Here is a 27,879-nt window from a genome sequence, read left to right on the forward strand (position 1 = left end):
ACCGTGTAATATTCATCCCTATCCGTAACCCACCAACCGTGTAATATTCATCACTATCCATAACCCACCAACCGTGTAATATTCATCACTATGCGTAACCCACCAACCGTGTAATATTCATCACTATGCGTAACCCACCAACCGTGTAATATTCATCACTATCCATAACCCACCAACCGTGTAATATTCATCACTATCCGTAACTACCAGCCGTGTAATATTCATCACTATCCATAACCCACCAACCGTGTAATATTAATCACTATCCGTAACTCACCAACCGTGTAATATTCATCACTATCCATAACCCACCAACCGTGTAATATTCATCACTATGCGTAACCCACCAACCGTGTAATATTCATCACTATGCGTAACCCACCAACCGTGTAATATTCATCCCTATCCATAACTACCAACCGTGTAATATTCATCACTATCCATAACCCACCAACCGTGTAATATTCATCACTATCCGTAACCCACCAACCGTGTAATATTCATCACTATCCGTAACCCACCAACCGTGTAATATTCATCACTATCCATAACCCACCAACCGTGTAATATTCATCACTATCCGTAACCCACCAACCGTGTAATATTCATCACTATCCATAACCCGCCAACCGTGTAATATTCATCCCTATCCGTAACTCACCAACCGTGTAATATTCATCACTATCCATAACCCACCAACCGTGTAATATTCATCACTATCCATAACCCACCAACCGTGTAATATTCATCACTATCCATAACCCACCAACCGTGTAATATTCATCACTATCCATAACCCACCAACCGTGTAATATTCATCCCTATCCGTAACTCACCAACCGTGTAATATTCATCACTATCCATAACCCACCAACCGTGTAATATTCATCACTATCCATAACCCACCAGCCGTGTAATATTCATCCCTATCCGTAACTCACCAACCGTGTAATATTCATCACTATCCGTAACCCACCAACCGTGTAATATTCATCACTATCCATAACCCACCAACCGTGTAATATTCATCACTATCCGTAACCCACCAACCGTGTAATATTCATCACTATCCATAACCCGCCAACCGTGTAATATTCATCCCTATCCGTAACTCACCAACCGTGTAATATTCATCACTATCCATAACCCACCAACCGTGTAATATTCATCACTATCCATAACCCACCAACCGTGTAATATTCATCACTATCCATAACCCACCAACCGTGTAATATTCATCACTATCCATAACCCACCAACCGTGTAATATTCATCCCTATCCGTAACTCACCAACCGTGTAATATTCATCACTATCCATAACCCACCAACCGTGTAATATTCATCACTATCCATAACCCACCAACCGTGTAATATTCATCCCTATCCGTAACTCACCAACCGTGTAATATTCATCACTATCCATAACCCACAAACCGTGTAATATTCATCACTATCCGTAACCCACCAACCGTGTAATATTCATCACCATCCGTAACCCACCAACCGTGTAATATTCATCACTATCCGTAACCCACCAACCGTGTAATATTCATCACTATCCGTAACCCACCAACCGTGTAATATTCATCACTATCCGTAACCCACCAACCGTGTAATATTCATCCCTATCCATAACCCACGAACCGTGTAATATTCATCCCTATCCTTAACCCACGAACCGTGTAATATTCATCACTATCCATAACCCACCAACCGTGTAATATTCATCCCTATCCATAACCCACCAACCGTGTAATATTCATCACTATCCATAACCCACCAACCGTGTAATATTCATCACTATGCGTAACCCACCAACCGTGTAATATTCATCACTATCCATAACCCACCAACCGTGTAATATTCATCACTATCCGTAACCCGCCAACCGTGTAATATTCATCCCTATCCATAACCCGCCAACCGTGTAATATTCATCACTATCCATGACCCGCCAACCGTGTAATATTCATCACTATCCATGACCCGCCAACCGTGTAATATTCATCACTATCCATAACCCACCAACCGTGTAATATTCATCACTATCCGTAACCCACCAACCATGTAATATTCATCCCTATCCGTAACCCATCAACTGTGTAATATTCATCCCTATCCATAACCCGCCAACCGTGTAATATTCATCACTATCCGTAACCCACCAACCGTGTAACATCCATAACCCACCAACCGTATAATATTCATCACTATCCATAACCCACCAACCGTGTAATATTCATCACTATCCATGACCCGCCAACCGTGTAATATTCATCACTATCCATAACCCACCAACCGTGTAATATTCATCACTATCCATAACCCACCAACCGTGTAATATTCATCACTATCCATGACCCGCCAACCGTGTAATATTCATCACTATCCATAACCCGCCAACCGTGTAATATTCATCACTATCCATAACCCACCAACCGTGTAATATTCATCACTATGCGTAACCCACCAACCGTGTAATATTCATCACTATCCATAACCCACCAACCGTGTAATATTCATCACTATCCATAACCCACCAACCGTGTAATATTCATCCCTATCCATAACCCACCAACCGTGTAATATTCATCACTATCCATAACCCACCAACCGTGTAATATTCATCACTATCCATAATCCGCCAACCATGTAATATTCATCACTATCCATAACCCACCAACCGTGTAATATTCATCACTATCCATAACCCACCAACCGTGTAATATTCATCCCTATCCATAACCTACCAACCGTGTAATATTCATCACTATCCATAACCCACCAACCGTGTAATATTCATCCCTATCCATAACTCACCAACCGTGTAATATTCATCACTATCCATAACCTACCAACCGTGTAATATTCATCACTATCCATAACCCACCAACCGTGTAATATTCATCACTATCCATAACTCACCAACCGTGTAATATTCATCCCTATCCATAACCCACCAACCGTGTAATATTCATCCCTATCCATAACTCACCAACCGTGTAATATTCATCACTATCCGTAACCCACTAACTGTGTAATATTCATCCCTATCCATAACTCACCAACCGTGTAATATTCATCACTATCCATAACCCACCAACCGTGTAATATTCATCACTATGCGTAACCCACCAACCGTGTAATATTCATCACTATCCATAACCCGCCAACCGTGTAATATTCATCACTATCCATAACCCGCCAACCGTGTAATATTCAACCCTATCCGTAACTCACCAACCGTGTAATATTCATCACTATCCATAACCCACCAACCGTGTAATATTCATCACTATCCGTAACCCACCAACCGTGTAATATTCATCACCATCCGTAACCCACCAACCGTGTAATATTCATCACTATCCGTAACCCACCAACCGTGTAATATTCATCACTATCCATAACCCATGAACCGTGTAATATTCATCACTATCCATAACCCACGAACCGTGTAATATTCATCACTATCCATAACTACCAACCGTGTAATATTCATCACTATCCGTAACCCACCAACCGTGTAATATTCATCACTATCCGTAACCCACCAACCGTGTAATATTCATTCCTATCCGTAACCCACGAACCGTGTAATATTCATCACTATCCATAACTACCAACCGTGTAATATTCATCACCATCCGTAACCCACCAACCGTGTAATATTCATCACTATCCGTAACCCACCAACCGTGTAATATTCATCACTATCCATAACCCACGAACCGTGTAATATTCATCACTATCCATAACCCACGAACTGTGTAATATTCATCCCTATCTGTAACCCACCAACCGTGTAATATTCATCCCTATCCGTAACCCACCAACCGTGTAATATTCATCACCATCCGTAACCCACCAACCGTGTAATATTCATCACTATCCGTAACCCACCAACCATGTAATATTCATCACTATCCATAACCCACGAATCGTGTAATATTCATCACTATCCATAACCCACGAACCGTGTAATATTCATCCCTATCTGTAACCCACCAACCGTGTAATATTCATCCCCATCCGTAACCCACGAACCGTGTAATATTCATCCCTATCCATAACCCGCCAACCGTGTAATATTCATCCCTATCCGTAACCCACGAACCGTGTAATATTCATCACTATCCATAACCCACCAACCGTGCAATATTCATCCCTATCCATAACCCACCAACCGTGTAATATTCATCACTATCCATAACCCACCAACCGTGTAATATTCATCACTATCCATAACCCACCAACCGTGTAATATTCATCACTATCCATAACTACCAACCGTGTAATATTCATCACTATCCGTAACCCACCAACTGTGTAATATTCATCACTATCCGTAACCCACCAACCGTGTAATATTCATCCCTATCCATAACCCACCAACCGTGTAATATTCATCCCTATCCATAACCCACCAACCGTGTAATATTCATCTGTAACGGACCGTTTTAGCAGAAAAGGGGATAAAAATCCGTTTAGGCGATAATCCCCTTTCTGAGACACAGGCACAGCTACTGTAGAATCACCAAAACTCACGAATTGGATATAAGTGAATGCACCAAACTCCCGAACTGCATACAAGGGAATAAGGTAGCACTCCAAACTCCTGAACTGGAACCTCACAAATAGCTGCTAGCAGACGAACAGGAAAAGCTCCCAAGCGGCTTACAATCCTGGCAATCTGTCTGTATCAGCATACAGTGAATCCCCCCAAGAACGAGACAAGGCTCCGTGTGTTGAGGGTCAAGAAGTGGTCTGTTTATTGAGGGCTACCTGCCCCTGTATTTATGCAGGTCTCCCACCTGGTGGATACTCCCCTAGGGGACCAGATGGAAGACTGTAACAAAAGACAGACATGTAGCATTTCAGGACATACAGCAGTAAAACATCCCCACAATGCATCCTGGCTTCCTCCCCTCTGCCCTGGAGATAATTGAGAAGTAATTCAATTATCTCCCAGGACAAAGGCAAATCGCCATTATGCACGTGGGGACACAAAGACAGTGAAACACCATAAAATACATAAAGTTACATTTTACATATAACACACAGGCATTTAACATATCCCCAGATAGCTCAGGTCTGAGTGCACATTATTAGGTGAATGGCACTCAGACCACACTAATACAGTTTAATTGCCATGGAGCTAAAGTCTTTAATTCCACGAACAGGCTCCATGGCATCCCATAAAATATACTCCCGAAGTTCCAGGTGTTTGCTAAATTGTCCCGAATAGGAACCAGGGGGCTGGAGGCTCAGCGGTGCCTGCACGCAAAAGTGTCCGCTTACAGTGCATGAAAGCCGGGCAGAAAAGTGCTGGCTGCCCGGGGAGCTCCAGAACACTGCCTTCGTGTGGCGGCTAAGTGTAACCGCGACCACCCAGTAACAATCAATTAAGCTGCGGTTAACCACAGCTACTGGGTGGTCAATTGCCGGCACACGCTCGTTAAGCCGTGGTTAACCGCGGCTTCGGGGAGGTAAATGGAGGGCACACTCCAGCTTCTGGGTGGCCCATTAACAGCGCCGGCTGGCTTCCCACGGCTCTGGGGAGGCTGAAACAAAGGCTGTTTGTTCGGTAGATAGAATCTACCGAACGGCTGTGCAGAAAGGAAGAAATAAATCTTTCTGCACAGTAAAATTAACCCTTTAACTGCTGGTCCATAATCCAAAGGCAGCAGGCGGGCAACCAGGCTCCTCCAATGCAATGTGGCGAGATTGGTCTCGTCACATCATCCCTATCCGTAACCCATCAACCGTGTAATATTTTTCACTATGCGTAACCCACCCACCGTGTAATATTCATCACTATCCGTAACCCACCAACCGTGTAATATTCATCACTATCCATAACCCACCAACCGTGTAATATTCATCCCTATCCATAACCCACCAACCGTGTAATATTCATCACTATCCATAACCCACCAACCGTGTAATATTCATCACTATCATAACCCACCAACCGTGTAATATTCATCACTATCCGTAACCCACCAACCGTGTAATATTCATCACTATCCATAACCCGCCAACCGTGTAATATTCATCACTATCCATAACCCACCAACCGTGTAATATTCATCCCTATCCATAATTACCAACCGTGTAATATTCATCCCTATCCCTAACTACCAACCGTGTAATATTCATCCCTATCCATAACTACCAACCGTGTTGTAACGGCACCACCAGGCATAAAAGGGTTAAACCACCGTTTAGTAGATCTTCCCCTTCCAGAGACACAGGCACAGCTACTGCAGAACACCAAACTCCCAAACTGGATACTAAATAGCACTCAACCTCCCGAACTGGAATCTCACAAATAGCTGCAAGCAGACGAACAAGTAAAGCAGATAATCAGCTTACACTCCTGGCAATCAGTCTCTAACAGCATACAGTAAATCCCCCCAAGAACAAGACAGAACTCCGTGTTGAGGGCCAAGCAGTGGTCTGTTTTAATTAACACTCATAGACTTTTATGTAAGTCCCCATGCAAGGGGACATCCCACAGGGAGGGACAACATGTAACCAATCCCGTACAGTAAAACATAAAACACACCCAGCACAAACACATAAAATCCTCCCCTCTGCCTGTGATATAATTACTGAACACAATGGGTTAATGTAATTTATCACAGGCAGGAAATATACAGTTTTTACAGCATATTCATAACTTCTAAAATATACATCACATTTACATAAAAATTATATATTCACAATCAATCCATTCATGGGAACAACATATCAAATGGCATGAATCAGACCAGGGGTTCAGAAGTTAGTAAAGTATCTTTTGGGGCCTGGCTGGCAGCATGGCTATCTGGCCCAAACCGGTTTTACAGAGCCCTCTATCCAGGGCCGTCTATAATATGAATAGGACCCTGGGCAAATAATTTTGTTGAGCCCCCTCGGCCCTGCGACCCTCTCAATCCACCGACCCCCCGATTACGCCCAACCCCCAATCACACTGACATATTGACACATACACACACAGACAGACATATTAAAACATTCACAGATACATACTGACACACACATACACTGACACACAAATATATACTGGCAGACATATTGACACACATTCAGACATACTGACACACACACAGACACACATACATACACACACAGACAGACACATACACTGACAGATATACTGACACACATACAGACACATACACTGACAGATGTATTCACACACACACACAGACATGCTGACACACACAGGCATACTGACATACACACAGACACACTGACACACACACACACAGGCATACTGACATACACACAGACATACTGACACACAGACATACACACACACAGACACATACACTGACAGATGTACTGACATACACACAGGCACATACACTGATAGAAATACTGACACACACACACTGACAGAAGTATTGACACACACACACAGACATGCTGACACACACAGGCATACTGATATACACACACACAGACATACTGAAACACAGACAGACATACTGACACACACACAGACAGACATACTGACACACACAGAAATACTGACACACACAGAAATACTGACACACACACACTGACAGAAGTATTGACACACACACAGACATGCTGACACACACAGGCATACTGATATACACACACAGACACCCTGAAACACAGGCAGACATACTGACACACACACACACAGAGACATACTGACACACACAGACATACTGACACACACAGAGACAGCAATACCGACACACACACACACACAGACATACACACACAAACATACTGACATACATTTAGCCACCCTCCAACCACCCTTACCTTTTCTGGAGTGTGGTTTCCCTGGAGTCCAGTGGCAGGCTGAGGCAGTTGGGAGTTCTCCTCTGAAACTCCCCTCCTCCCTGCCTTTTCTCCTCCTGTGCGGCTCTGATCTCCGGTGGGATGAAGTGACGCGCGACACTCACTTCCTCCCAGCCGGCTGCCAAACAGGAAGGGGCCCGGTCGCGCTGTTTAAGCGTAACAGCGCCCGACTGGGCCCCTGCTGACACATGCTCACCGGGTGGCCCTTAGTGCATGGGCCACCCGGGGGCTCTCTTTAGCATGCGGGATGGTGCGGCTCTGTGCAGCCGCACCGCCGGGTCCAAGGAGGGCTGCGCAAATTGCGGGGCCCACAGAGAAGCTGCTCTGGGGCCCCCCAGGAGCAAATGGGCCCGGGGCAGCTGCCCCGTTTGCCCCGCGCTAAAGACGGCCCTGCCTCTATCCTGGAGACAATGGGGAAAATAATCCAATTATATCCAGGGATAGAGGCAGACTCCATTGAGCACATGTTACCACTAAAACACAAAAGGATACAAAAATACATAACTCCTATCATACTAAATTGAAAGGGCCCAATCTCCCAGGGCCATAGTCCAAAGGCAGCAGGCGGGCAACCAGGCTTCTCCAATGCAATGTGGCGAGATTGCTCTCATCACACGTGTAATATTCATCCCTATCCATAACCCACCAACCGTGTAATATCCATAACCCACTGTAACGGACCTCCCTATAACCCAACCGGTTAACTCCGTTAAAGGGACTGCTTCCTAGCTGTACTGGGTAGGGGAACTAGCTCTGCTAGACGGCACTCAGTCCTGGGAGTTAGTCCTTACAAGGACTTTCCCCGCTGCATTCTCCACCAGCTGTGACAAGCTGGCACACAGATTAACCCTTTCTTCCCCCAGTAACTGGACGAGACCCTGTTCTGGAGGTACAACACTGACAATCCTTTATTGGTACACATAGCTTTTATGCACAGTCCCCCACTCTTTCAATACACTTTCTTTTGTATTGAAAGGAGGAGGATGGGTTACAGATAACCATCTCTCGCTCTGGGAGATACCAACAGGACACAATTACATACATTTAAACATATTACACACAGGGGCTCTGCACCCCGGGATGGGAAGAGGTCACACATGTAAAACCTATAACACTGGATAGCCCTGGGTCCTGTATTGGGCCCTGGGTAACCTGGTTGGTTACTCCCGCTGTTAATGAAGGAAGATACCCAATTTCCCCAGTCACTGGACGACACACAGTTCCACGGGTACAACTCCTTTATTGGCCACATGCAGCTTTATACTTTTCCCCATGTAAGGGGTGGAACACACATGAAGACAATGTCCCCTCCCAGGATCCTCACCCTCCCCTGGGTTGTGAAATGGAACCCCAGTCCCTTTGTCCCCTGTTCCCGCCACCCATCCTCCGGTGGTCTTCATCAGTAACCGCCTCTGTTCGTGGGTTCTCTGGATGAAACCAGGCAAGGGAAGCGTTTCCACCATCTGTCTAGGCGAACGGTTGGCCACCCAGGGAAGCACTCCTTAATTACTTCCCTTGCGGTTTCACACTTAGGTTGCAAGTTGCCAACGTTCTAATTGATTGGTGCGAACACTCCAAGGGGCACTGGGGAGGTCCCCGTTAGGAAACCGAACGAGGTGGGAAGCAATCCACGAATGCTCACCCTAGATAGCGCTCGTCTAATGAACGGCCCACCACCCAGGGTTCTAAGACAGCATTCTAAATGTGGTTTCTTGGTGTTTCTCATTCGGGAGGTCAACGGAACCCGTTCGCATTGAGACCTCCCGAACGGGGAGCAGGTAAAGCACACGAATACAACACAATACAGGAGAAATACAGGGAATATCTCCTAGCAAATCACGAACAGGCAGCAGTCCCGCCACAGGTCCCAACTAGGTTCACTGCAAATAGCGGGGCTATTGGATGTACAGAGCATGAGAAATTATTGTATAAAGTCTGGGGCTCGAGGCTCTGTACATCCCCACAATTAGTTCCACAGCGTCGCTTGGTTTAGTCCGGTGAATTCAAACTTGGCGCCTAAACCAAGCAACAGCCAGTCTGGAAAAAGGCCGCAAACCAAGCCAATTAGCGCTCAGGCAGGAGAGGGGTTTCGCCACCCAATCAGGAGAAAGGGCGCAAAACCCTGTTTGAATGGGCGCTCCTTCTCTGGTTGGTCGCCTGCGCCCCCGCATCAGGAGAATGGGGCGAACCCAGTTTGAATGAGAAGTCCTTCTCTAGATTGGTTGGCACAGATTTCAAGACTGCCAGCGGGTCTCTGCGGCTGTGAAGCCGACTCACAGCTCCAGGGTCTCCGCTGGGGCTCGCGCCTCTCTCCACTTAGGCAGCCCCAGGGAGAGCGCTCAGCCCCAGGGAGAGCCTGGCCTCGCAGCTCCCGGGAGGGGAAAGCAGTGACTATAGCTCTGTTAGGAGCAGGTAGGGCGATCCCCCACACGAGGACCTGAGACAGTGCAACAGTGTGGGGTGCGCTAGTTTGGGGTGCTTCCCCTATTAGTCACTATCCATAACCCTCCAAAAGTGTGATAATTATTATTTGGATTTTATAACACAGTCCCGCCCTCCCCCCAAGCAGGGTATTCCAGGCATCTTCTATACTTTCTATATCACGGTTAGCCTTTACTGCTTCCACTTCCAATCCAAGTTTCCACTACCTTCTATTTTTATATTGCTCTACAGAACAGATCTATTTGGCTTCTTGACAAAAATGGGTGTTCAAGACCCTCATGACTTCCTTAAATTAAAGATGAAATCGTGGGATAATTGGGAGCGGACAAATATGAGCAGAGATTCCTTGAGACATAAATGTGCGCACTGGCTGGAGGAGTGGACTTCACAGCTAAAGGTGATATTCCATCTACCCCCCCGAGACTGACCCAGTCTATATACACTAATCCATCTATCACCCTAAGACTGACCCACAATATACACTAATCCATCTATCCTCCATCCCTTCCTGACTGACCCGCTGTATACACTTATCCATCAAACATAGAAACATAGAATGTGACGGCAGATAAGAACCATTCGGCCCATCTAGTCTGCCCAATATTCTAAATACTTTCATTAGTCCCAGGCCTTATCTTACAGTTAGGATAGCCTTATGCCTATCCCACGCATGCTTAAACTCCTTCACTGTGTTAACCTCTACCACTTCAGCTGGAAGGCTATTCCATGCATCCACTACCCTCTCAGTAAAGTAATACTTCCTGATATTATTTTTAAACTTTGTCCCTCTAATTTAAGACTATGTCCTCTTGTTGTGGTAGTTTTTCTTCTTTTAAATATAGTCTCCTCCTTTACTGTGTTGATTCCCTTTATGTATTTAAATGTTTCTATCATATCCCCCCGTCTCGTCTTTCCTCCAAGCTATACATGTTAAGATCCTTTAACCTTTCCTTGTAAGTTTTATCCTGCAATCCATGAACCAGTTTAGTAGCCCTTCTCTGAACTCTCTCTAAGGTATCAATATCCTTCTGAAGATACGGTCTCCAGTACTGCGTACAATACTCCAAGTGAGGAGTACAATGGCATGAGCACTTCCCTGTCACGGCTAGTAATGAGGTCCAGCACGCAGAAACTATGTAAACATATACATAAGTAAGAAAAGGAAAATAACAGGATAGAGCGTAAACCGGACCTTAGAATGGCCGGACTAATACGCTAGAGACAGAGAATGGTCAAAGGGAAAGCCGAGGTCAAGGAAGCCAGAAAATACTCAATACCGATTAAACAAGCCAAGTCAGGGAAACCAGAGATCAGAATAACCAGGGAAACGCCAAGGATCAGGATACCAGGAAATCAGAAACACGAAAATAGCACTTTCAGGAAACCAGGAAACTGAAACCACGACAGGGCAAAGTACTGGGAAAAGCTAGGGGTTTAAATACCCCTCTCTAGGCTGTGATTGGTCAGAGGGCGACCTCTGACCCCAAAAGTGCGTGTGCGTTGACGTCGTGACGTCACGCACACGTTAGTATAATTCTCGGGGGCGGGGCTATCCATAGACGCGACTACGTGGTCGGCGCCATATTGGATTCGGGCGTGATGCCCGGAAGAACTAAGTGCGCGGTTCCCGGCTCGCCGACGAGCAGGTAAGCTCGTGTAGTCGGTGCGGTCGTGACGGTCGGGCATGACCGTGAGGCTCGGCGGGCCGGTGACCGCAACATTCCCTCTTTCTACTGCTAATACCTCTCCCTATACAACCAGGCATTCTGCTAGCATTTCCTGCTGCTCTATTACATTGTCTGCCTACCTTTAAGTCATCAGAAATAATCAACCCTAAATCCCTTTCCTCAGATGTTGAGGTTAGGACTCTATCAAATATTCTGTACTCTGCCCTTGGGTTTTTACGTCCAAGATGCATTATCTTGCACTCATCCACATTAAATCCAAAAATCACCCAGATCAGTTCAGGGGTTCAGGAATTTCCTGGAAGTCCTTTTTTTTACCTACCGCACGCATGGTCCCGAGCCCAAAATGGTTCCATAAAATCGCGGCTAAGTGCCGCTGGCGACCGACTGGGAACCGCAAAGTCTTCATGCCAAAAATAGTTCTACACAATCGTGGCTAAGTGCCGCTGGGGGCCGACAGGGAACCGCAAAGTCTTCATGCCAAAAATAGTTCCAGGGCATTCACGTCTAAGTCTCCCTGAAGTCTATTCACAGTTTTGATAAATGCGAACGGCTGCCAGGGAGCTAGCGTTCGGATCTATGGAAAATTCCCGAACCAGGGGGAATAAAATATGCGTCTTTACAGTTGTTGACTTGTGTAACGGCACCCCCAGGCATAAAGGGGGTTAACAGCCGTTTAGAAGATCTTCCCCTTCCAGAGATACAGGCACAGCTACTGCAGAACACCAAACTCCCGAACTGGAACCTCACAAATAGCTGCTAGCAGACGAACAGGAAAAGCAGACTGTAACGGACACCTTCCGTTAATGGACGCTTCCTAGCTTGCGCCGAGGACCACAAGCACCGCACTGGACACCACAACCACCGCAAACTCCACAACCGCTGTAGCTTAACTGGAGCCGCGCCGTCTTCCGTCCACCCTGGAATCAGACAATTGGCTTACACTCCTGGCAATCAGTCTCTAACAGCATACAGTAAATCCCCCCAAAGACGAGACAGAGCTCCGTGTTGAGGGTCAAGCAGTGGTCTGTTTAATGGCACCAAAAGAACCTTCTTTTATGACAGTTTCCCTTAGGTAGGACCACCCACATGGTGTTACAAAATAACCAATCATACACGTACATTACAGAAGACACTCCCAGCATTTACACACAAAATCCTCCCCTCTGCCTGTGATACAATTATGTTACACAATGGTTTAACATAATTATCACAGACAGTAAAAATACAGTTTTTCCACATACCCTGTAACTTTAAAACCATACATCCAATGTCCATAAAAATTACATATTTAAACTCTGCATACTTTAAACATAAACACTCTTGAAAATCATACCAATCCCTCCAGTGGATAAAAAGATAGCCAGAAGTCCTTTATGACCAACCGCAAGCACATTTTCCTGCCCAAAACAGTTCCATAGATTTGGGCTGTGCTGTCGGTCAATTTCCTGCAGAAAAACGGCTAAGTCCCCTTCGAAGGCACGAACAGGTCCGTTCGTGCAAATGGCACATTACAACAGAATGTTTGAATTGTCGAACGTACTTCGACTTTAACTGAAGTGTCGAAGTGGAGGCGACGGTAAGGGTCAGCGGTGTTCGTGTATTTGCGTAGCCAATTTCAGTTCCACAGATTCTTTAGCATACACCGCTGACCGCGCTCGACTAAATTAAAATGGCCGCCACATGTTCCTTTGTCGAATGGCGGCCACTTCGACAACTTCGGCACTTCGGCTGCATCTGAAGTGCCATATAAAAAGTGCCAAACCTTCCCCATCAGTATTTAAAGGGCCAGAATGAGTGACATACACTCTGGTATGGCCGAATACTGTTTTTACAGGGCCCAATCTCCCAGTGCCCAGTCCAGAGGCAACAGACGGGCAAACAGGCTCCTCCAATTGGTCTCGTCACAACTTGGCCTATAGTCTTTTGGCAAGAGGCTGGCCAGCAGGCCCCTCCAAGCACCCGTGACGAGGTTCAGTTCATCACATTTCTTCGCCCCCAAGGGAAGACTAACCAGGTACCTGACCTTCTGTCGGTCGGCACCTGAGTTAGTCGAGTAGCCCACTCATACACAACTACTTGACGTGGTGGCCTCTGGTGTCCGGCTCAGTACTGTATGTCCCAGGTTGCTGAGTGGGTGTCCGTCACCCCCGATCTCCCTTGTGCTCCCAGGCATGGAGTTGTAAGTACTTGGTGGGCAGAGGTCAGCGGCGCTCTGCCCCTTATCCAGCGTTACAGCTGAGTAAGTCAGAGGATCGTCCAGTCCTGGACTGAGAAAAGGGGGAGGGCAGAGGCCAGCTGCGCTCTGCCCTGTTGCCAGCACTTCTGCTGAAAGGGGGTCAGTGGGTGTTGCAGTCTCATCCACTAACCCCAGTACCCGGTTGGGAATTGGCTGTGGAAAGGAGGGATATTCCTGAACCCCTCTTGGTATTCTTGCGGGGTGGGTTGGGGATCTGGACCTGCTGTCCAGCATCCCTATAAGTCTGGTGCAGAGACCGCGGTCCCATCTGCACCATTGAGGTCAGGGGTGCTGTCCCCCTGTAATTGGGAAGAGGGACCAGCTTTCTCCTCTTCCGGTACATCCGGCTGCCGCTGGGGAGGGAGACCAGCTGTCTCCACTCCCTGGGTTGCATACTGCCGCTGGAGAGAGGGACTAGCTGTTTCCACTCCCTGTAATTCACCCTGCCGCTGGGGAGAGAGAAACCGACTGTCTCTTCTCCCAATAACACACTCTGCTGCTGGGGAGGAAGGACGACACCCTCCGCTCCCTGTACTGCACACTGCTGCTGGGGAGTGAGACTGATTGTCTCTACTCCCTGTACTGCGGCTGGGGAGAGAGACCGACCGTCTCTTCTCCCAATAACATACTCTGCCACTGGGGAGTAGGACCGACTGGCCATACTCCCGGTAACTCTGGCTGTAGCTAGGTGTGGCAAAACGAGCCACTTTAAACTGTATTTTCTTAAATGTGTGCCTGTAGCTTTACTAACCAAGTGTATTTCTGAATAGTGTATTCCATGCAAACAATAGCGTTCATATGCTGGCGGCATGAAAGCCACCAGCATTCATACAATAGTTTCCTGAACAGTGAATTTCAACACTGTTCGTGAAACAAACAAACTACCGAAGGGAGACCACACACAGGAGGTCGTGTGGCTCCTATTAAGGATTGCAACATTGTTGCAATTGGTAATTAGAGGGATTCAGGGTGGCCGCCGTTCGGCTACCAACCACGCGGTGGTCGGCCATCTTGGATCCTTTGTTAGCCCAGCGGTATTTGGTCGTCGAGCGCCTGGAACTAAAATCGGCTACTCGACGGCACGAATACCGCTGGACTTCCAAGCCGTTCGGGAGCCCCGGTCCTTCGGTAATGTTTTTCCCTAAGGTCAATCGGTAGTTTGCATGTAACTTGAACGTAATGTTTGTTTCGTGCGGCGTTCAGTTATTTATGCTGGGATCTGAGCGGTACTTTCACGAAATGTGCGCTCAGACCCCAGCTATCTACCGAACGTCCATTTGTTTAAATATAATGAATAATTTAAAAGTTATGCCTTTTCATGTGAAATATTGGTTCTGCTGTACGGAGGGTTTAATCCACTTAACTGTATATTCTAGTGGGAGTATCCCTCTCGTACAGCAGTGCATGATGGGAGAAATGTCCAGGTTGTTAAGTTTCCCATGTAGTCCCCTACTGTACAACCCCCTTAATGTCAGTAGGGAAACCCCTTGCATGGGGAATCCCATAAATACTGTGACCTGTGATTAAAAGCTCAGTTGACTCCCAGCCTATGTGTCGTCTAGTTCTTGGGAAGGAAGGATTCTTACAACGCTACCGGGATTATTGTATGCTGTATTTATTTGCCGGGATTATTTTATGCTGTTCCTGTTACCCAGCGGAGATACTGTGGATTATACTACCTCTCCGCTACACTGGGGATCTGGGCTGGCTGCCTAGCATCCCTGTAGGGCTGGTGAAGAGACCTTGGTTCCAAGGACCAGTCTACGAGGTCCCCTACTTCGGGTATCTCCGGCTGCCGCTGGGGAGAGAGACTGGTTGTCTCCTCTCCCTGTGATGGGTACTGCCGCTGGGGAGGGAGGCTAACATCCTCTGATGTCAAGTTAATTCAATCTGTGGGCGCATCCTCCCAGATCAGTTGAACCACCTCTGCTGAAGGGCCGCTGCAAACCTCTTTTCGCTGGAGACCTCCTCGCCTTGTTTTAGTCATCAGGAACTCGTGGTCTCTCCTGCCTTGTATCTCGACGGTCACCTGGTTCCAGGTCGTCTGAAAGGTCTCCATCGACACATTAGAGCCATACCTGGCCAGTCGCTGCCGCACCTCGAACAGAAACTTTGAGTAAGAGTCAGAGGATGCTTGCCTGCTCCCAATCTGTGGGTACCCCTGCTTCCGGGAGTTTTTCACGAATGCTAGCGTTGCCCTTAATTATAAATCCACAAACGGGGGATTCTCCTCTCACTAGGAAGCCATCCCGCCACTGCCACCAATGAGACTGACTGCCTGGCACCCTGACCGGGTGCCTCCACCAATCGATGCTCCTAGTGCTCACCGAGGACTCCAAGCACTCCACCAGACACCATCAGCACTGTAGACCCAGTATACCATCAGCACTGTATACCATTACCACTGTAGACAAACCGCCGCAGCTTGGTTGGGGTATCACCGTCCTCCACCCACCCGGGACTTGTGACCAGGATGCAGCTTCCAGTGGGTGAACCTCTCCTAGTCCAGAGAGCGTAGCAGGAACAGTTCTTATAAGAGCTAGTGATTATAATCCAAGCGAGTATAATGAGTATAGCATTCCCAGAGTGAATATAGCTGTCCCCTCCACACATGAGACGAGACTCTATGTGGAGGGTGAAGAGGAACTTGTAGCGGAGCTGCAATATTAAATCCCAAGATCTCCGCTGGTGTAGAAGGTAATCCAAAGTAAAGCGCTGGAAAAGAAGGCAATATCCCAAATCCCCCAGTAACCGGACAAAACACAGTTCAGGGAGTCAACTGTCAGCTTTTATTCACGGCTCCAGGAGTCAACTGCCAATTTTATTCACGGCTGTTAGCCTATGCATGCTCTCAATTCTAAAACCCACGAATACATTTTTACACCAGGTTAACGCAGCTATTTCAGACAACCTTTAAATGTTCTGCAATATGACCTAAAGTGGCTAGGTTTGCCACAGAACTGATTTTAATGGTTCCACACTTGGCCTTATATGACAATCCCCATGCAAGGGGTATGCCCACATGGACCTTGTGGGGAACTGAGTTACAATATTCACAGACCAATAAGAACAGTATCCCTATGCACGACACTCCCACACATAGCATACAACCCCTCCTCTCTTCCTGGGAGATAATTGAGTCAGATATTGTATTAACCCAATTATCTCCAGGCAGAAAAAAAACACATTTCTATTAAAAAAAAAACACACATTTCTATAATGTCCCAAAAGTACCCCAAAACACAAAATCCCCACAAAAGTTACATCCCCTGATAACCCTGATCTGGGTGACCAACATATCCAAAAATCACCCAGTTCAGTAATTTCCTGGAAGTCATTGTTTTTACCGACCGCACTCACGCATGGTCACATGCCCAAAACGGTTCCATAGAACCGCGGCTAAGTGCTGCTGGCAACTGACCGTGAACCGCGAAGTCTTCATGCCGAAAATAGTTCTGGGGCACTTGCAGCTACGTCCCCCTGAAGTCTATTCGCGGTTTTGGTCCAGGCGAACGGTCGCCAAGGAGCTAGCGTTCGGTTCTATGGAAAGTGCCGAACCAGGGGGAATAAAATAAGCGTCTTTACAGTGGTTGACTTGGCCCGTAGTCTTTTGGCAAGAGGCTGGCCATCAGGCCCCTCCAAGTACCTGTGACGAGGTTCAGTTTGTCACACAACAGAACAGAGAAGTCCTATGAGCTATAGTCTCATTTTAACAACCTTCTAGTATGTGAGATGTGGGAGCCACCAGCTGCTAAGAAGGACAGACTGAACATGTACCATCTACATTTTCTCTGCTGCTTTGCCTGCATCATGACTTTAAGAACATTACAGCAACATCCTGTTCTAAACTCTGCTTCCCATACTGACTGTGGGTGTGAGCTTCCATGAACGTGGAGACACTATACCATGAGACAGACTGAGCAAGTACCATTTAAACTGTGCATCACACACTGTCTCATGGTATAATGTCTCCATGTTCATGGAAGCTGTCTCACCCACAGTCTGTGTGGGAAGCAGTTTAGATGGTACCTGCTCAGTCTGTCTCATGGTATAGGGTCTCCACGTTCATAGAAGCTGTCTCACCCACAGTCAGACTGAGCAGGTACCATCTAAACTCTACTTCACACACTGACTGTGGGTGAGACAGCTTTCATAAATGTTAAGACACTATACTACCCTGTTTCCCTGAAAATAAGCCATTCCCTGAAAATAAGCCCTAGCTTATTTTCTGGGGATGCTTGTAATATAAGCCATATCACAAAAATAAGCTCCAGTCGCTAGGTTGCTAATCTGTGTTCGGCAAATTTTCCCCAAACATAGATTCGCAGGATTCCATTCGTGAGTAAGTTAATCTATGTTTGGGAAAGTTTCCTCGAACATAGATTCGCAGGATTCCATGCCCTAGTGAACTGGTCTATGTTAGGGGGAATTCCCCCGAATGTAGACCTGCTTTCTAGCACATGATTGCTAAAGTTTTTCCTTGAAATAAGACATCCCCCGAAAATAAGCCCTAGTGCGTGTGATGAAGTGCCCTTTGCCACTTGTTCCTGGAGAGGCTTGCTTGCCACCCTCTTGCCTTGTGACTATGGCCCCTGGGAGTTATTGCCATTTAAAAACACTATTTGGGCTTATTGGCTTTTAAAAGACTGTCTGAGTGTCTGTCACTAGGAAGCGTGTGTGTGTGTGTGTGTGTGTGCCTGCTACTGAGTGAGCTTGTGTTTTTATGTCAATGACCTTATGTATATCAGTGAGACTGTTTGTCTATGAAGCCTTGTATCAATCAGCTTGTGTCAGTGAGATTGTCTGTGTCTGCATGTGAGTATGCTTACTGTATAATTAAAAATCTACTCTGAAAGGACCAATATTTTATATTAGAAAAAGCAATATATGTATATATGTAACAGGACGTTTTGAACACAAGAGGTTAAAAACCGTTTAGGCGATATTCCCCTTTCCAGATGCACAGGCAGCTACTGTAAGCACTAATCTCCAGAACTGCAAACTACATGAATCCTCCAACTCCCGAACAGGAAACACACGTACACTGGAAACAGCCGAACAGGAAAAACCATACGAACAGTTTACACTCCTGGCAATCACCATACAATCCAATTCCCCCAATAACGAGACGACACTTCGTTTTGAGGGTCAAGCAGAATCTGGTTTACTGGGGCTAACTGCCTGGCTTTTATGCAGGTCTCCCACCTGGTGGACACTCCCCTAGGGGACCAGATGGAAGACTGGGACACAAAGGGTAAAAGGACCAATCACAGACTTACACATTTCAACAATCCCACAATGCATCACAATCCCTCCTCTCTGGCCTGGAGATAATTGGAAAGTAATCCAATTATCTCCAAGGACAGAGGCAAAACTCCATTACACACATTTTCAGTAAAAAGGCATAAAATTACATCCGGTCACATTTATTACATAAAACATACACATTCTACCTATCCCCAGATAGCTTAGATCTGAGCGCACATTATTACCGAATGGCGCTCAGATCACATACATACAGTTCAATCGCCATGGAGCCAAAGTCTTTCCCATAGTCTTTTGTTACACGAATATGCTCCATGGCATGGCTATCTGGGGTGATGCTGTTCATACGGTTAAACTACCGAATGAACAGTCAGTCGGTTCCACTACCGAATGCAGAGGTAAGGAGGCTGGCGGCTCAGCGGTGTTCGCGCAATTAAGTGTCCGTTTTCAGTTCCATAGTTTGGGCGCTGAACACTGCTGGTCGTTTAGGAGTTAAAATGGCCGCTGCCACATGTTCGGCAAACGAACAAAGGCCACCCAGCGTTCGTCAATTAAGCTGCGGTTAACCGCAGCTTCTGGGCGGTCAATTGACGGCACACTCCCGTTCCCAGGTGGTCCATCGATCGGTACTTTGTTCGGTGGATTGAATCTACCGAACACCCCGGCAGAAAGGCACGAATAAGCCTTTCTGCAGGGAAAATAAAAGGTTTTAACTGCCGGGCCATAGTCTAAAGGGAGCAGGCGAGTAACCAGGCTCCTCCAGTGCACAGTGGCGAGATTGGTTCCGCCACAATATATATATATATATATAGATATATATATCTATATATATATATATCTATCTCAATCATCTGGGGTGGCAAGACATAGCCTTACATATTACATGCGACAATATATGGCGCAATGACTTATGGGGCTGGCATAGATTTTTTTTTTCCAGGACTGCTTTGGAATCCCCAGTCCGGCCCTGATTTGGACTTCTGTTACTTGAAAACCTTTTGTCCTGATCATCTTACCTCTTTTTGCTCTCTTTTGTCCACACTTTTCTAGACATTCCACACTTTTCTAGTCCGAATGACATTCTTTTGTCCTTGCTGTATATCCTAGTTAGGTGGATCAGTAAGTCAATGTCCCGCTCATTCTTGGCATACAGCTTGATGTTATCCAGAGTAGGTGGCTGATGGTAGCTCTACTCTTAAACCTGTATCTGTATCCACTCTTCTTGATGATCTGGCTGAGGGGGTTGAGGTCTATGCAGAACCACATTGGGGATAGCGTATTACCTTGGTATATGCCACATTTGCTGTTTACTTGTGTTCTTGTCCTGAAATTGGCTACTACAGTTGTTTTCCACTTGCCCATCGAGTTCTTGATGGAAGCTCTTATTATCTTGTTGCCCTTGTAGAGAGTCAAGCATTCCAGTATGCATGTTTGTGGCATTGTGTCATAGGCTTTCTGGTAGTCAATCCAGGGTGTGCACAGATTGGTCTGTCTGGTCTTAGAGTCCCTTGTGACTGCTTGGTCTACCAGTAGTTGATGTTTTAATCCCCTTATGAGCATTGCTCATGTACTTACTCATATGCCTATCGATCTTGGAGGCTATGATGCCTGACAGGACCTTCCATGTTGTGGGGAGGCAGCTGATTGGTCAGTAGTTATGGTATGGTATTGTACCCTCTTGAGGATCCTTCGTGACTAGTATTGTTCTGCCTTGTGTTATTCACTCAGGGTGTAAACCTGTTCCTTGTAGCTGGTTCCTTTGTGCTGCTAGGCATTCATGCAGCATTGTTAACTTCTTTATCCAGTAGGTGTGGACCATGTCAGGTCCTGGGGCTGACCAGCTCTTCATGTGGGTTATTCTTTGCTGGATATCTCTGACTGTGATGGTGACTATTTCATGTTCTGGTTGCATGCAATGATCTGCTTTCAGGTCCAGTAGCCACTGGTCATTGGTGTTATGTGATGCTTCTTTCTCCCTGATGTTCTTCCTGTACTGTTAAGTCTCTGCTCTGGGTGGGTTTTGGGTGGATATGCGGTGGTTACCCTTGCAGCTAAGAGAATAAATGCCCTGTATCTTGGATTCCAGTCGTAGTCCCCATGGTGGGCATTGCTTCTCTTTAAATAAATATATAAACTCCATGTGCCCAACATTCGTTGCTCTCTGGTATTGTCTGTGCCCCGGTGTGAGCTGCAGTCTCAATACAATCTCCCAAAAGAGTGCACTCCAGGGGCTTGTTCATAAGAAATAATTAAAGTGCTTTATTGTGCCATTTTACAATCTGTGTCGACGTTGCAGTCCCTTAGGACTTTTATAAAGACAACGAATAGTGTGCAAGTCACCCGTTAAATACGACTTACATGAGTATCATCTGAAGGTGAATAGTGAAAATGAGACCAATGATGTAAGTGATGACGTGTCACGTTTTAAAACACATCATCCACCCAATTAACCCTATACCAATAAAGGATAGGTATGGAACCAATATCTGAAAAAGTATACAGGAAAGGTGCAGGAGGAAAAATACAAGAAAAAGATGTAAACAGCAAACCAATTTTGATTGTAGACCTATCATAAAATTGTCGAAGCCTCAGGACTTGTAGAACAGCATGGAAAATATAGAAGGAAACACAGAAAATAAAAGTGCAGAGTATCATGAATAAAAAAGGTTTGGGTTTTTTGCGCGCCAAGATCGGACAGGTTTAAAAGGACTCCTAGACACCGTGGACGTTCATGCCTGCACATAGAAGGAATTTCACCTTATTTTATCAAGATACTCTGCACTATTATTTTCTGTGTTTCCTTCTATATTTTCCATGATGTTCTATAAGTCCTGAGGCTTCGACAATTTTATGATATAATTAATAAATGGAAATAGGTACTAGCGTTATTCCAAATCACAAAAGATTGTTTACAGAGACAATTAGAGTAAATTATTATTACAAATAGCGGCCAATTCACTAGAAACGCAATCCCCAAATCGCATACAAGTAAACAAAATACAAATAGTGAGGCGCTTATGTGAAAGGTAACAGTTTACCTCGTATAGCCTGATGTAACAGAGATGTGTCAATTCGGAAATCTTAAATATCACTGGTATACAATTTCTGAAGGTACAAAAGAAACAATGTACATAGTGTAAATCGTACAGGGCCGTCTTTAACAAGGGGCCCAATTACTCCTGGGGGGCCCAAAGCAGCTTCCCCTTGGGCCCCCTGCCTGCAACCAGGACCTGGCAGCCCACTGGGATCCTGAGAAATTTTCCTGGTGGGCTTCAGCAGGTGATGTAATCAGGAGCCCCTGGCCCTTTAAGTGTGCTCCATATCTGGCCCTGTCTTCCTGCCTGCTGGGAGGAAGGGATGTCAGACCACTTTCTCCAAAGTAACAGAGTGCTGCTGGGGTAGAGGAGGCACAAATGTAGGAAGAAAAGGAGGAGGAGAGGGACTGAGATAGCAGGTTCCTCAGACCACCATCAACCTCAGCCATCCAACTCCAACTGGACCCCAGGGAAGCCACCCTTCTGTAAAGCTAAGGAGACAGGAGGGTGGCTAAACTATGTAGATTGATAGATATATGTTGTGTACCTGGGTCTGGGTCAGTGTGTGTATCTGGCTGTGCGTGTCAGTGTGTGTGTGTGTGTCTGTGTATCTGGCTGTGTATGTATCTGACTATGAGTGTGTACCTGGCTGTGTTTTTGTCAGTGTGTGTGTACCTGTGTGTCAGTGTGTCAGTGTGTATGTGTACCTGTGTCTGTGTGTATGTGTGTCAGTGTGTGTATCTATGCATACGGCAAAGCATACATCCCAACATTCCAGTGCCAACACTGCACACAAAAACACTACTACATTCCAGCACTAACATTGCACCCAAATACACCACTGCATGTGTATCTCGGTGTTTGTGTAAGTGTGCATCTGTGTGTGTGGCAATGCATACATCCCAGCATTCCTACTCCAACACTGCACACAAATACACCCCTGCATGTGTACCTCTGTGTATATGTACCTGTCTGTGTGTATCTGAATGTGTGTACATATCTGTGTAAGTGTGTATCTCTGTATGTGGGTGTGCCAGCGTTTTTATATCTGTGTGTATCAAAGTGTGTGTATCTGAGTGTGTGTGTGTGTGTGTATGTATGTGACCGTATCTATGTGTATCCTAGTGTATGAGCTAGTGAGTGTGTAAACGCCAGTGTGTGCATGTGTAACGGAGCTCCGTGTACTCCGACCGAGTACCCTCCGTTGATGGATGCTCCTAGCGCTTACAGAGGACTCCAAGCACTGCAGACGACACCACAACCACCGCACGCTCCACAACCGCCGTAGCTTAACTGGAGCCACACCGTCTTCCTTCCACCCTGGAATGAAGCTCCAGCATTCAGGACCGTGTGGGGAAGACCTCTCCTCCAGGAGAGCGTAACAGGAACAAGCTCTTAAGAGAGCTAAGTGATTAAGCTCAGGGGAATATGCAGAGCATAGCAATCCCCAGTGTGATACAGCAATTCCCTCCAATAACGAGACGAGGCTACGTTTTGAAGGGTCAAGAAGAACTGAGGACTGGGACACCCAGCCTGCTTTTTATTACAAAAAGGTACACACAGGACACTCCCAGGGGGAGGTTGAAATTAACCAATCACATACATGGTACCACCCCCACGTCTCCTCCCCTCAGATAAACACATAACATAATTATAGCATACAGTAAAAATACAGTTTTCACACATACACTGTAGCTTTAAAACTATACATTCAATCTCCATAAATTACATATTTGAACTCAGCATACATCAAACATAAACACTTCCAAAAATCAGCCAAATCCCCCCAGTGGATCAAAAGTTAGCTGGAGGTCCCTTTATGACCGACCGCAAGCACAATTTCCTGCCCAAAACAGTTCCATAGATTTGGGCTGTGCGGTCGGTCAATTTCATGCCGAAAAACGACTAAGTCCCATTTCGAACGGGACTTGTCTCTGGAGCTGAAAAACGAAGTGTAGGAGAAGGTAAGGGTCAGCGGTGTTCGGCAAAATGTGTAGCCGATTTCAGTTCCACAGAATCTTTAGCATACACCGCTGACCGCGTTCGACTGAACAAAGATGGCCGCGGCCACGTGCAATTAACCTGCAGTAACCTCACAGCCTGGGAGGTAAATTGCCTGCACACTTTAACTTCTGGGTGGTCCGCCTGTGTAATACTTGGTTCAGTAAGCCCTATTTACTGAACCAAGTGGGAGAGAGCCAGGGGCAAGTTATTTTACAGGTCTGGGGACATAGTCTTAAAGGGGTATTGTTCAGCAAAGTCACAATATGTCCCCAGACGGTTCTTAAAGGGCCATACACACCCAATAAAAGTTAATACGTTTTTAGGGGCACAATCTTCCAGGGGCCATAGTCATGAGGAAGGAGGCTGGCAAATAGGCTTCTCCACAGTCCAGGGAAGCAGGGCAATTTTCCATTTAAAGGGCCAGTTACAAATAGCGATTTGTAACAGCATGTGTCTAGGTGTGTTCAGGTATCAGTGTGTTTGTGTGTATCTGCTTGCTAATGTGTATGTATGTCTGTGAATGTATAGAATGCATGTGCTTACATCCCAGCGATCAAACACAACATGCAAACACAAACATTACATGCAAACTCACCCCTGAATTCAAACTCAAAAGTATATAAAAATACACCCCTTCAATCAAACACCAATACTACACCCTACATGCACACACATACTCTATACAAAAACATGCTCACATTCAAATGCACAAACACTGCTCTCAAAGACAGCCCTGCTATAATGTCCAGATTGTAGATCCCCAGCTGGCATAGCATTGTGGGAGTTCTTTTCTCCACTCTTGCCCTATAGCGGGGGGCCCAAAAACTTTCTTGCACCAGAGCCCTCTCTACATTCGTTCTACCACTGTTGGGGTGGAGGGCATGATTACATGCCCTGGGGGTGCAAGTGTGGGGGGAGGCAGGATCCAGGGGGCCCAAGCAAATGCTTGCCCAGGGTCCATTTAATGTTAAAGACGGCCCTGAAATCGTATATGTATTAAATATAATTTATAAAGAGATACAGTACACTCACAAGCATGGAGCTATAAACCCAGCTCCGGTATGGATGGCTGTGGGTCTCTATGGGCGACCCCCCCTTTGATACTGATTAGGTGGTCCTTCTTAGTGTAAATCCTTCATAGTGTACGATTTACACTATGTACATTGTTTCTTTTGTACCGTCACAATTTTATGATATGCCTACAATCAAAATTGGTTTGTGAGTGTGACTTACATTTGTTCTACAATATTGCATGTTTTCTCTGTTACTATTGTATTGTAGATTCCCTTTGGGTATTATTTCTTTTAATAATATACAAGTGCTCCTCCCGAGATCAGGCTTTGGATCCGCCACTGGTTTGGAACCACTGTAATTCACTTGAAACGGCCTATTGCATAGGTGAAACACACTTTCTTTTTTGCCTGATTTTATTTGCAATAAAGTGTATTTGGCTCATACCCATTTGGTTAATAGCCATAGATTTTTGCACTATTTTATTTATTTCTACAGGTTCGTGATACCCTGCAAAATATTCAGACTGAAAACTCCCAGGAAATACGTCCTTGGTGGGGATAATACCACACATGCTGAAAGTGCTGAGCAGTCCAACTGCTCTCAAATATATGAGTACAGTTTATATAAGTTTTACCTACCCACCTTATCAGAGAGCACTATTGTGTTTTTTGTTTTCCTGTTTTACATTACTGGGGATGAAGAGACTGTGACACCAGAAATATCCACTGGCCTGACCTACTGAGCTTGCGTTATAAGCTCCTGTCTTTTCTTTTCTCTTATGTACCACTGCACACCATTTGAATATGGAGATACTCAACTCTGAATGAAATGTATCCAGAAATGTGGATTATATTACTGCATGCTATTATATTTGGAGCTGGTTACAAACTCCAATACATGTGAGTGTAAAATTCACACTTTCCTTTCCTGCGTTTTCTCTGTAATTTGAAAATACTTCACTATTGGATCCTCTCTGTCTAAAACGACATGATTAAAAGGGAAAATTCTGGACTGTGTCCTCTGGACTTTTTCCACTGACATTAGGTACCATCTAAACTTTGCTTTCCACACAGTGGGCAAGACTGTCACACTATGCGTGCATTATGATAGAATGTATGTGACTGTGTTTATTGCTCATGTAATATTAATGTTTCTCAGGATCACGTGTCGCAGAGTCTGCAAGCTTTGCAGGACAGATCATGGGCAGGTCGCCCTCGATTAGGAGGAGCTAGAATTTTCAAGGTAAGATTTACTTTTTCTACTAAATTCACTTATTTAATCATTTCTATCTACATAGGTATATGGTGGTCCGCCTCTCCCCAAACAAAAACAAAATCAAGAGAATACAATTAAACTAGTGCCAAAGTCAAGTTCACCCTTCTGCTGACGACACTCCCCTCGCTGAAGGAATGTCAGGGAGAGGAAGAGAGGGGAGGCACAGAGGGAGTGGTCATGCTGCCATTGGCTATTTGCACCGAATTCACGTTAGCCAGCCGGGAATTTCTGTGGGTATTGGAATTTAATTTATCTGGGTGGGTCAGAGAGGGGACATATCTTAGGGATCCCACAGTAGAATTAATACAGTATTAAAACACTTTTACACCAAAACAGCAAATACTAAATTTAACAGCAGAAAGAGCCCCTGAGTGACCAGACAGTGTAAACAGCATTGATTTTATAAGCTCTGCTTTGGGTAAAACTGTCCTTTTACTTTAACTCTAAAGCCACTTCCCAAAGCTTTTTATTCTCTGGTCACCCCTCTGTTACTTAACGCTCTCAGCTACCCAAAGCCGTCTCCATTATCAGACCTTACTGCACTAGTGGCACAGTATGTGTGTTTTATTATCTGTGGCTTTGCCTGAACCTTCAACCACTAATGGTATTATTGGGTAAACCGCCATACACTAAAAGTCTCAGACCACCATTTTCATCTCTATTTATTAACGGTCACTGGTTCTGAATATTATTCTAAACCATTAAGCTCCTCATTTACTAATGTCATTATTTTGTCTCTGTCCATACTGTATTCTGTTTTCTGGCTATTATACTTTGAAGGGAATTCACACTTACCGTAATTTTGTCCATAACCCCTGTACATGCGTAGATGGTGTGTTGGGATTCCTTGACGTATAAAGTTTACGCTATAGTATTGTCCAACTATGCCCTAATTCCATTAAATGACACAAAGAATTGGATACGATAAGCAGAGTAACTTGAAGACAGATTGTTCTTTACATTTGTTTACTGTATGTTAATAAAACATGATTTAAAAAAATCAGCCCCCTTATCCCCTCCTATGATGAGATCCAGAGGGCTGCGTCTATTCACCAGAAAAGTGATATTTGG

General features: G+C 45.6%; 1 protein-coding gene across 1 annotated transcript in view; it reads left to right on the plus strand.

Annotated features, from left to right (window-relative positions):
* Positions 1–27,879, plus strand: part of WDR97 (WD repeat domain 97) — a 301,022-nt gene that overhangs the window by 242,625 nt on the left and 30,518 nt on the right. The window contains exons 20-21 of the mRNA XM_063450904.1: positions 10,523–10,688; positions 26,692–26,775. Of these exons, the coding sequence (XP_063306974.1) occupies positions 10,523–10,688; positions 26,692–26,775 (250 nt within the window). The remainder of the gene's footprint in view (positions 1–10,522; positions 10,689–26,691; positions 26,776–27,879) is intronic.

The sequence above is a fragment of the Pelobates fuscus genome, chromosome 4 (genome assembly GCF_036172605.1).
Source record: "Pelobates fuscus isolate aPelFus1 chromosome 4, aPelFus1.pri, whole genome shotgun sequence".
Lineage (NCBI taxonomy): Eukaryota > Metazoa > Chordata > Amphibia > Anura > Pelobatidae > Pelobates > Pelobates fuscus.